The 12,066-nt window shown below is 41.1% G+C and overlaps 1 protein-coding gene across 6 annotated transcripts in view; it reads right to left on the bottom strand.

Annotated features, from left to right (window-relative positions):
• The window catches only part of HAO1 (hydroxyacid oxidase 1), a 97,029-nt gene that overhangs the window by 64,895 nt on the left and 20,068 nt on the right, over positions 1-12,066 (bottom strand). For all 6 annotated transcript variants that reach the window (XR_009762116.1, XR_009762118.1, XR_009762115.1 and 3 more), the window contains exons 4-5: positions 9,146-9,321; positions 4,838-4,929 (exon numbers count right to left, since the gene is read on the bottom strand). Coding sequence is in view for 2 of the 6 variants with exons in the window: in XM_061622526.1 (XP_061478510.1) it covers positions 4,838-4,929; positions 9,146-9,321 (268 nt within the window). In the remaining 4 variants the exon portion in view is untranslated. The remainder of the gene's footprint in view (positions 1-4,837; positions 4,930-9,145; positions 9,322-12,066) is intronic.

Raw genomic sequence — 12,066 nt, forward strand, 5'->3', positions numbered from 1 at the left:
GCAGTTTGGATTGGGGCTTTGAAACTAAACTAAAAGTCATGTGAGAACAAATTTCCTAAAAATTACCATTGCAAAATAAAAAGTAGAATTTGGCAAAGATTCCATAAGCGAAGAAGAATTGCAATGTAAGCATTTGGCTCGTTTTGTGATATTTCCCTGTGAAATTGCTCCTTTGGCACAGCTCCAGAGGTGTTATGGGGGGAGTTCTTGTTTAAGAACTGGACTATATCTCAGACAAAGATACTGCATAGAAAACCTGTGCTGTGCATCAACTGTGCATGTTGAAAAACCTCTGGTTTAAAACCCCTTAGACTAGACATTTAAACATCCTTCCCCTCTTTAAAACAGGGTAGCTACCTGCTCAGGACAACTGGATGTGAAAAGCCTATGATAGATGAGTTCAAAATCTTAAGTCAGATGATCACAATGCTAATGAGTCTAACATGCTGATAAGTAAGAAAGCAAAGGAACACATGTAAGTACAAACCAATGTTTCATCCACTGAAAATGCTGCTGCACAAAACAAGCAGAGGCAAGAGTCATTTCTTTGAAGGCAAATACAGTGGCCAGAGGGAATCAAAACATGCAAGTTTAATTGACTTGTATATTCTGACATAGGTTTCTAGTCATCTGGCACACAATAAAAGGACTTGTTTTTCCTCTTTAGGTTTTGCTTTGTTGCCAGAAATACTTTGGTTCCACTTCCGTATATGTATGCTCACTTTCCCATCCAGGCATATTGTGCCAAGTGCTGTTACTTTCAGTATCACACAAGCCAAAATTAAAGCACACATTTCATCAATGTCTAACTAGACACAAAGAAACGTTCACCAGTTTGGACTTGATTTGTTCTCAGAACCAAAATAAAGTGAAACTATATAGTCAGGTTTCAAGAACATACTGGTTTCAATCCAACTCTAAGTAGTTATTTTTTTTCCTATGCAAAAGAAATAGAACATAGCACAATGACAGAGCACATGTTTTGTATGCATAAGGTCCCGGGTTCAGTCTATGGCATCTAAAGTTTAAAAGAAAGACCTCAGAAAGCAGGGCTGAAAAAGACCTCTGCCTGAAGCCCAAATAGTCAGAATAGAACAGCCTTTCCCAACTAGTGGGCCACCAGATGTTGTTGCACCACAAATCCCATCTTTCCTGACCATTGGCAATGCTGGCTGAGGCTGATGGGAGTTGTGGTCCAACAACATCTGGAGGCACACTGGTTGGGAAAGGCTGGAATAGACAATACTGAGCTAAGATGGACCAGTCTGACTCACAACAAGGCAGCTTCAAAACACAAGGAGAGGAAGTCCTGTTGTACAGGTAGAAGTGCTTGCACTAATGGGACAATTTTGTTAGATACAAACTGAGTCTTTTAAATATTATATTCACAGCCTGACATATCGTCTTGGTTCACAGCAGGCTACAGTAATTTTACCTGAAAATATGGAGGGAAATCATAGCCTTGAAAGTCAAGGGTGGGAAATCTGTGGCCTGAGGGCTGCATGTGGCAGTGACCGTCAGTCTAATTTCATGTGGGTGGCAAGAAGGAGGAAAGCAGAGGGAAAGGAACAGAGGGGGGAAGTGGCAGAAAAAGATAAAAGGGATGTCCTGCCCACTTTTGGCTCTGGCCCCTGACAGATCACCCCTAAGGAAATGTGACTATCAAGAAAAAAATGGTTCCCCAACCCTGGTGTAAGTAAACATATTGGGCTTGCGGAAACTAAGGCTGCAATCCTATGCATGCTTACTGTAAACCCCTTTAACATGTCTTAACACTCAGCTCCTACAGTGTCACTACACAGTTGGCCTGCTGTCCACTGTGCAATGAGGTTAATCTTAAAATGAGAAGCTGGTACCGATATTCCCAGGATATTCAGAAAGAGACCACATTTTCCATCTCCCCTGCCTCTCAGCAAGTCAAAGCACAGATTACCTTGCATTTGGATCTTGCACTATCAAGTGAGATGCAAAAGTTCTGCTTTAAGCATAACACAAATGTGAACAGAAAGGTCATTGTACATTGCAATGTTTGTGCTCCTTACAGCATCAGAAATGGTTAAGGATTAATGGATAATTACTCAGTATAAATATGTTCAAATCAGCAGGTTTGGGGTTTTTTTAAAGCATAACCTATTGGCTCTGCATTCTAAGTTATATTTATTAGTATACATTTTAATTCTTTTTAAAAGACTGCACCTGAAATCATTTTACAAGTTAAAACACGGTACTGGAACTCTGGAAAATGCCTGACCTCTCTAACCTAATTCAGGCATGACTAGTAGTGTAGTGGCAAATTCAGAAGTGTAGAGTTCCTTCACGACAGTCACACCATGCCCCATCACAGCCACACACCCTTTTCCACTTTCCTTTGTCTCACTTGCTCTTCCTGTCATCTCGCAATTCCACAGTCCACTGCAACAGATGTCCCTAGGAGTCAATCAGCATGAAAGGAGAAAGCTCCATGCCTCCATGCCACCAGTAAACACATTATCACGAGTTAAGATTAGAATCCTTGTTGGGTAGCTGTGGGGGAGATGCATGTTGAATGTTGCTTCATCCATAGGTTCCATCTGTGGTTTGTATAGATGTAGAGAAAGGATGACCAGGAAACCAAAATTCTTTTAAAGAGATCTTTAATTAGGGTGGGATCAAACATCAGGCACATAGGTAAGTATTTTAGAGGGGACACCAGTCTTTCATAGTTGGTTCTAACTCCCCCTCCTCAACATAGGGCTCTCCCACTCAGTCCTGGGACAAAACCATCAGGTATGGTGAGTCCAATGATTACTCTACAGGGTCTAGGAAAGTACATCTCAAATAGGGGGGTCAGATTAAGTAGGCTCCCTTGGGGGGGTAATGGGAGTTACATATGCACCTCTTTCACTGGTGGCAGACCAGCCCCCAATCCCAGGGATAGACTAATATGGATCTCTAGGACTGCTCACAGAGAGTTCCAAAGATGCCTCCAGTTTCCCCAATCAGTCTGGGTTTGGCTATGTGAACCTTGCCTGGGACTTTGCATATCCCATTGTTTGGGGCTCTAAGGAGGTCAAATCCTTCCCTCTGGTCTGCTCCCTGAGGATTTAAAGGGGCAGATTCCTGCAGGCAAGCTTCTAGGAAAAGCCCCTGCCTCCAAAATAGACTTTCCTCTGAGCACTGGCTTCTCCAAGCCGGTTTCACCTCCTTCCTGCTTTCCCCCTTTCCGGTCTCTTCTTGGGCTATTTGAGCCTACTTCCTCCTTCTCTTTGTTAAAGTGAATTAGAACCAGCTGGACTTCTTCTTGCCTCCCTGACTAGTGTGGCCTCTGAAAATCACAGCTACGTTGCCTCCTGGAGGTGGTAATCTTGGCCTCCTTAATTGTATATAGTGTGGCAGTCATGCAGGAAAGGACAAACCCTGGCAGTCCCCCACAGTCCTCCACCAGACTTTTGTACATGGCACTCTTTTTGCACACTGCACTCAGCACTGAAACTTGAATCCTCACGGTATGTGCATTCAGCATTTCTCTAAGTATTCTAGATCATCCCTACTTTGTTCTAGGACAACTCCTCTCCTAGGTGATAGAGCCTGTAGGAATTCTTTCATCTCAGACCTCCATGATTAGTACTTGTGGGTCATCTCCTAGACTGTTCCACATTGGTTGGCTCTGCCTCCTACTTTCTCTCCCACAGTGTCCCCTGCCTCCTTCCCATCTTCAGTGTTTTGCATTTGGTTTAGTTAGGGACCCAAGACAACAACCACAGCCTTGTGTTTCCCTTCCAAGTCTCTACCTAAGGAAGCCCTGCACTGCATAACATTGCAGGGATCTACTACTTCCCAGTTACCACCCAAGCAGTTACAGTGGCTTAGTACTCAAGACGATCCACAAGCATCTCCTGATTCTGAAGAAACAGCATTCTTTGCCCTCTTTGCTCTAGGAGAGCTCTGGTTTTCATAGAATCATAGAATAGTAGAGTTGGAAGGGGCCTGTAAGGCCATCAAGTCCAACCCCCTGCAGAATGCAGGAATCCAAATCAAAGCATTCCTGACAGATGGCTATCCAGCTCTTTCTTATCCTGTTTCCATCTTTCCGCCTCTCTAACGCTCAAGCAAGTTAACCATGTTGCAGCTAGCCAGGGCTGTTTATATATTCTGGCTTCCCTCTCTAACCTAATTCTCGGTTCCATGAATGTCTGCCATCCTCCTTCCCCATATTTGGTGTTGGAATCCTATCTTTGGCACCTCTGAGATTTCAATCCCTAAATTACTGGTCCAGGTTGAATGCTGCTTGTATAGTCAATCCTTTATTTCTGTCACAACCTATTTATTAATGAAGTTTTCTGTTTTATCATGCATTACATGCTGTTTGATATTGCCCTGTGGTATAAATGCTTCCCCCATCGTGCTCTGTGACTCTTAACTCAAGAGAAAAAAATACACATTGGTTGGGTACTCATGTACATGGATGTACATGTGTACGCAAGGACACACTGTGACATTCATTTAAAAAAAAGATAATTCAGACTAGCACTCTTTAAACATAATCCAAGGTCTAGTAGTAGTTCATTTTATTATGCTTTGGAACCTAAGAGCAAATCAGGAAGCAATCATTCTTTTTAAAAAAATGTCTGCAGCTGAGAGCACAAGCCAACAAAACACAAGCCTGCTTTCAGCTCGTTTTCCAAAAACCAAGCAAACCAAAGACTAGTCACACATGCCTATAATGTTAGCACTCCCTTGAAAGCCACATATGCTTTCTTGTCTTAGAAAAAATGCAAACTACTTAATTGTTTGAGCTGTATTTAAATAAATTTGCCAATCTCTTAGACCAACTCCCAATTGTTCCTCTAATACTTACAGTGGCTGGAACTCCATCCAACTGGCGCGCACCATGATTCGACACCAGGATCCCATTTATGCCATGCTTCACTGCTTCTCTAGCATCATCAGCTGAGGGGGAAGCATTGGGTCTTTATAAATTGCAGCTGCCGTCATGGAAATTGCAACATTCTTAGAACTCTTCATTAACAACCAAGACCAACTTTTCAGAAGAAGGAATTCTGTTCAGCTGCTACTTGAAGTTTACTATTTGATTGTCTTCCAAGCCAAAGGCAACATTTTTATTGCTATGAAAAGACCCTCCATGACATCTTCTGAGGAACCCATAAATATTCATCACACTGATTTACATCTCCATCAAAACTAGTCCTCTTGCTTGGAGATTTATCATAGACAGACAATAATGATTACAGTAATCATACACACAGAGAGAGACACACACAATCATCTCATATTCATATGGCTTTTGATTAATTATCAAAAACAGAGAAAGGAAGACGCCTCATAATTCGACATATCATATGCAGCCTAGAGTAGAATGTGGGCTTGTATGTATAGTGTGTTAAACAAGTTTAGACATACCCATTTCCCATCATATCTTCCCTCTAAGTTAGATGCAAGCTAATATCAGTTCTTTTATCTGCTTGAAGATAGTTACTTTTAAAAGTAATAATGTTTTATAGCTTATTTTATGGGTTTGGACCAAACTTTAAGAAGTGTTAAGTTAACCAAACAGTTCATTTCATGGAAGCACAAATACTCCAGCCCACCCACCTCCAGGAAATCCCTAACAGCACTCTTTAGAAAAAGTATTCATGCTATAAAATAAATATCTTTCAATGCTCCAAAGCATCGACTTGCTGCAGTCCATGCTATTCATAGTTTATAAAAAGAGACAGCAGAGAACATTCTTGGCACAGATATGTATTCACGCACCTAAAAATAGAGTGCTGCTAATTTATATGTCAAATATTCATCTTTGTAGGACTGCTGCAAATCACTGAGTAAATTAAATAAATTAAACTGAATAAATGTAACTTCCTTCATCATGTGCTGCGACTTTGAGCTCAAGTTCCAAAAAATCATGTATTGGTTGGGTACATGTGCAAGTACATGTGTAAACAAGGACACAGAAGGTAACATTCATTAAAAATATTATTCAGGCCAGCACTGCTAAAACATGATCGAAGGTCTAGCAGCACTTCACTTTATTATGCTCTTTATGAAGCCGTTTACTAGCTTTCACAGTATCCAAATTGGGGTGATGGTGAGGGTGGCATTCAGTTTGCATCTTCAAAGCCAAGACAACAAAAGACAGAGAATTTATTTTCCTGCTTAACCAGGAACTGGGGTCTGGGCATTGGGTGGCCTTTAAATTAAAGTACTTTTGCAAAGGACACTAGAAATCTCAGAGCACTTCATAGCCAATCAAATGTTGCTCACTTGAATTAGGATTCACTAATAGCCAAAAAACCTTGCGGCTTACGAATATACCTATAGCCCACAGATATTTCTATCAAACTTTTAAAAGCAGGGAAATTGGGCAGCTATAGTGAATGCATCAGGGGAGCAGAAGACCTGACCTCCTCTCTGAGATATTGTACTGCCCTACAAATTTGTCAAAATGCAAACACAATTTCGGTTGTCTTTCACAGTCCAACCTACTTCCTGTGTAGCTTGGAAGAATTTGGTAACATGTGCCTCTGAGCATATGGTACATTCTTAAACCTCAAGGTTTTTTGCCTATTAGTAAATTTCCCTGCTTTTTAATCTAGGAGGTAAGAAATGGGATCCTGTGCAAGCTTGCTGAGAATGGATTGATCATTTGCATTGAATTCAGTGGGATTTACTCCCCTGCAGTCATGCTTAGGATAGGTGATACTGACCACAGGGGATGGGGAGGGGGAGGGGAGGGGAGGAGGAGGAAGAGGAGGAAGGAGGGGAAGAAAGGCAGAGGAGATGACTGGGATGGGAGCAGGCAGGAGGGGGAGGGGAGGAGAAGGACAGGTTTGATCATTTGCATGTTTATTGAGTTCAGTGCGATTTACTCCCGTGCAATCATGCTTAGGATAGGTAAAACTGACCGGGGGGAGGGCTTGAGTGGGCAGGGGAGGAGGAGGAAGGAAGAGGGGGAGGAGGGAGGGGGAGAAAAGCAGGCCTGATCATTTGCATGCTTATTGAGTTCAATGGGATTTACTCCTATGAAATCATGGTTAGGATAGGAAAAACTGACCATGGAGGAGGGGGAGGGAGAAGGGGAAGGAGTGTATTGGAGGGGGATAAAGGAAGGGGGAGGGGAGGGCAGATTTGATCATTTGCATGCTTATAGAGTTCAATGGCATTTACTTCTGTGCAATCATGCTTAAGATAGGTAAAACTGACCATGGGGAGGAGGAAGGGGAAGGGGAAGGAGGGGATTGGAAGCGGATGGGAAGGGAGGGGCAAAGGAAGGGGGAAGGAAGGGGATAGAAGGTAGAAGGGAGGGTGGGTTTGATCTAGGGTTGCCAGGTTCAGGGCCTGAGAATGATTCTGTATCTTTAAGAGAAGAGAAAATTCAGCCAAGTGCAGGTGTTCTTGGAACACTGTAATGGGAAAAACCACAAGGTGAAATTCTCCCGTCCCCCTGCCCAACTTTTAAAGATACAGAAGACCACTTGGAGGCTGGGCCTGGCAACCCTAGTTTGATCATTTGCATACTTTTTGAGTTCAATGGGATTTATATTTGTGCAATCATGTTTGAAAATGGAAATGGACTGTCTTCAAGTCGACTGAACTTATGGCGACCCTTTGAATAGGGCTTTCATGGTAAATGGTATTCAGAGGTGGTTTTACCATTGCCTTTCTCTGAGGCTGAGAGGGAGTGACTGGCCCAAGGTCACCTAGTCAGCTTCATGGCTGTGTGGGGATTTGAACCCTGGTCTCCCAAGTCCTAGTCCAACACTGACCTGGGGGAGGGGGAGGGGAGGATATTGGGTGGGTGGACACTGGGCAGAGGGGAAGCCTCTTTCCTCCTTTCCAAAAGGAAAACATTGTGAACAATATAATTGCTTTCCAGTGTTTCCCTCACCTTTTTATTCTACAGCAGGCACATGTAGCCTCCCACCCAAATTTAAACCAAAGCTGTCCCTGGCCACATCCACACCAGGCCTTTATTTCACTTTGGAGAGTCATGGCTTCTCTCAAAGAATCCTGGGAAGTGTAGTTAGCGAAGGGTTCTGAGGGTTGCTAGGAGATGCCCTGTTCCCCTCAGACAGCTTCAGTCAGAGCGGCTGACTGTTAAACCAGTCTGGCCACTGGAGCTCTATTAGGGGAATAGGAGTCTCCTCTCAGCACCCTTCACAAACTACACTTCCCAGGATTCTCTGAGGGAAGCCATGACTGTCTCACATGAAATCAAAGTTTGGTGTGGGTGTGGCTCCTTGATTAGGCAAGCCAAGCAGCTGTGAGGCTTTTAGAACACTTACAGTTGGTTTTTACTGAGTATACCCGACACTATCATTGAGTTCAAGCCAGAATTTCTTAAATTAATTAAAACTCAGCCAGGCATTTTTTTTTAACTTTTAAACTGCAGAAGATGAAGGTCACAGTATGGGCCAAGATTAGTATTAGGATTACAGGTAATATGTGAACATGGCTGGTTTTTAATGAATTTCAACAGATTATGAGACTCTCAGAGAAAAAAGTCCAAAAGGGCTCTGGGTTTTTTCCTCTCTTTTTAGACTATGAACTCTCGATTCTCTCTGACTGTTTTGTGTATCGCCATGAAAATTGAGAGGGTTGTTAAGCAAGCATTTCTGAGTTTTTGTTAAGCAAGCGTTTCTGAGGTTTTGTTTTGAAATGAGCTTATGGGAAGCATCAAAATGGCATGGGGGGTATTTTCATTTAACATTGCGGAATGTATAATATAGTATAATATTGTGTCTGTATAATATAGAGGGAGATTAAGCACTGACGATTTCAAAAGTTCCACACCAGTATATTCAGGGTGGAGACATTTTCCATTTCAATAGTGGGTTTTGATGGGAAGCTTCAAGTGCATTTTGTCCTTGCTCACTAGACTTTTACCAGTTACCCTTTCTAGACAAAATGGAAACATTCTGAACCAGTATGATATTGTGGGGAACACAAAATTGAGGCAGCTGTTGCCCTCTGGCAACAGAGCCCATGGGATAAAGCTGGATATAAAATCAAACTGATAAACAAGCATTTTGCAAAAACATGCTAGTTTGTTTGCCTTCAAAAATAGCCTTTGTATTCTCACAAGTGATGTTCTATAAGCCTCCTTCAATATCCCTCAACAGTTATATTTAACTCAAGTTGAACAAACCTCTGAGGATGCCTTTAGCGACAATTGGCAGTGAAGTCAGTCCTCTGAGCCACTTCATATCCTCCCAGTTGATTGATGGATCAATTGCCTCTGCTACATAAACAGACAGGCCACTGTTTTCACCATAGCCCTTCTCTGATGAAAATGCCAGGTCATTTGTTTCAAAATTTTTCATTCTGGAAGTTCAAGGGGGGAAATCCTTTAAGAAAACTCAGCTGGATGAGGCAAAATATAAATCCAACACAGCTTCAACTCCCAGCAAAAATTCATGAATGTCTAAAAAAATCACTTACTTTATATTTATTGAATAGACTTAGAAGCCTTTGAGGTACCACCTACTGATTTTTCTACCTTGACGTGGATCAAAGTATCCTAAATAGCTGAGGTGGTCTTGTGGCCATCTATAGGAAACAACTACTTTAAAAGGGTCATGCCCTTATCAAAATAAAGTGTTTCATACAACTAAGTGGTGGGATTCATTACCATAAGAAAATGTAAGGGCCACAGTCTTAGATGGCTTTAAAAGGACATTAGACAACTTCATGGAGGATAGGATCATCAAGAACTATTAGCTATGACAGCAAAATAGAACTTCCATGTTCAGAGGCAATACACCTCTGAATACCTGGTGCTGGGAGTGGAAACCCTGAGAGACAGTGAGAGGGTATTACTTTCATATCCTCATTCTGAGCTTCCTGGGAGCATTTGTTGAAAATAAGATGCTGGACTAGATAGACTGTGAATCTGAACCAGCAGAGTTTGTCTTGCATTATGGGATTTAAGTATATGCCTAAAGTCAATCCTGACACATGCCACATATCCAGTCTGCTTGCCTCACATAAAGAAAGAACACTGTGACTTTCCAGGAGGATTGCTCCGCCTGTGCTTGCCTCTAGACGAGCTCTCGTCTCAGAGGAAGCTTTTTCAGTTTTAAAACCAGTCAGAAGAGTTTTTTTGACTGGGAAATTTTTCTCCCAGGCAAGGGAGAAACTTAGAGATTACCCACAGAAGTTCCGTGGTGTTTGTTGGACTGGAATTCATTGGAACCGCCTATGAAGGAAGGTAGCCAACAGCGTCGGACGGAGCCAGGGATTACAAACAGGCTCTAACTGATTAAGCGAGACTTTTTTTTTTCTTCAAAGAAAAATGGAAATTAACAGGCAAGCATCCTCCTGTCTATTATCATCATTTTGTTATCGTTACTGCAAAAGAGATTTGTCAAAGAGTCAGCAACAAAGAAGCCCTGGGTGAGTTATAACTTTCTCTTTTACATACAGAATTAAGGAGGAAGAAAATCGAAATAGCCTATCTTTGTTTTTTATTGCAAAAAGCTGGCATGGAATTGAGCACTTTAAAGATATAAACGGATGAGAGGCATCTGATTTGAAGAGAAAATTTGATTTATCTGATATTTGAGTATTATATGTCTAGGACTATTTTTTCTGGTCTACTTTTTTTTTTTTGGCAAATCTGCTTATTCCTTATGCCACTAATCATTTGGACGCTGTGAACTAAATTTGTTTTGGACATATAAGAGATAAGGCAGTTCGTGCTGTCTAGAGGGTAATGTCATCTGGCTTGGAAGATTAACTCATTTGTGACTGGAAAAAGAAATAAACTGTTCTTTGCTTGAGAATAGTGACTATATTGGAATTGAAGGGGTTTTGTTCTTTTGGTTTTAAGAATGACAATCAAGAAGGTGGCTGAGACACTGGATGTTCAGGAAGGGGTTCTCTCTCTAAATATGTTTCAGAAAATAATGAATGAGATTAAGCTAACGAAACAAGAGCTGGGACAGAACGGACAAGAGATGAAAATTGGATTTGGCAAAATGAGACAGGAGCTGAAAGAAATTCAGGATTCTATAACTGGACAAGAAAAAGAAGATGAAAGAAAGATCAAAGGGAAGGTTCAAGCCCTGGAGATTGGAATAGATTTATCAAATAAGGACTTGGAAAAAGATTTGGATTTTATGGTTGTGATGGATCCTAAAGACAAATATTACTGTTTGGAATTCAGCGCTGCCCCTGAAGGAATTGGTGAAGAGATTAGAGATAAAGATATCAACGACTCGAAAAAATTCCTGGATTGGAAGGATTTGATGGAACTTGAAATAGAGAAAGTTTATAGAATAAATTCCAGATATGTGACAATGGAAAAACTCTCAAGAGATGTGTTAGTGCATTCTGTAAAAAAGAGGAACAGAGATACAACTTTACAACAACATTTCAGTAATACATTCAGAATTGATGGCAAGAAAATATCTGTGATGAAAGAAATCCCTATCAGACTCTTATTATATGACTATGGCAGCAAGACCAAGATTATTGGGTGTGCAAAGATGGAAGATGGAAGATGGAATCAATACTGATAATGGGAGAATGGGAGAAGAGCTATTGAAATTACTGGACTTAGTAGACCTGAAGAGATGGATTAATTGACATGTCTCTTTGGAGAAAAATTGATGGATATATATCTCAAGGATTAGAAACTTCTCTTTGACTTTTTGTGGAAAGAATAAAATGATGTTAATGAGATTTGATACCAATTAAGATAACCACTGGAGGAAGGTGATTGTATAATTTTATTAAGAGACAGGTTTGTTATATATTATAGACTTATAGCTAATCAACGACAAATCGGAAGTCAATAGTTTTTATTGTAATAGTTATTAATTTGTTTTGTTTGTTTTGTTTTGTTTTTGAAAATTTGAATAAAAATTAATGATAAAAAAAAACATAAAGAAAGAACACTGCATCAACTAATGTTGACAGGGAGGAGGGGCACCTATGTATTCTGAAGCATAGCTTCTCCTGAGAAATTCAGAGAAATGGATTGGAGAAGTGGAGGAATTCATGCCCAGGACTGGCACAAAATATGAAAGCTTTCCCAACACCATCCGTAAATTAGTAAAAATAAGA

The sequence above is a fragment of the Rhineura floridana genome, chromosome 4, assembly GCF_030035675.1.
Source record: "Rhineura floridana isolate rRhiFlo1 chromosome 4, rRhiFlo1.hap2, whole genome shotgun sequence".
Lineage (NCBI taxonomy): Eukaryota > Metazoa > Chordata > Lepidosauria > Squamata > Rhineuridae > Rhineura > Rhineura floridana.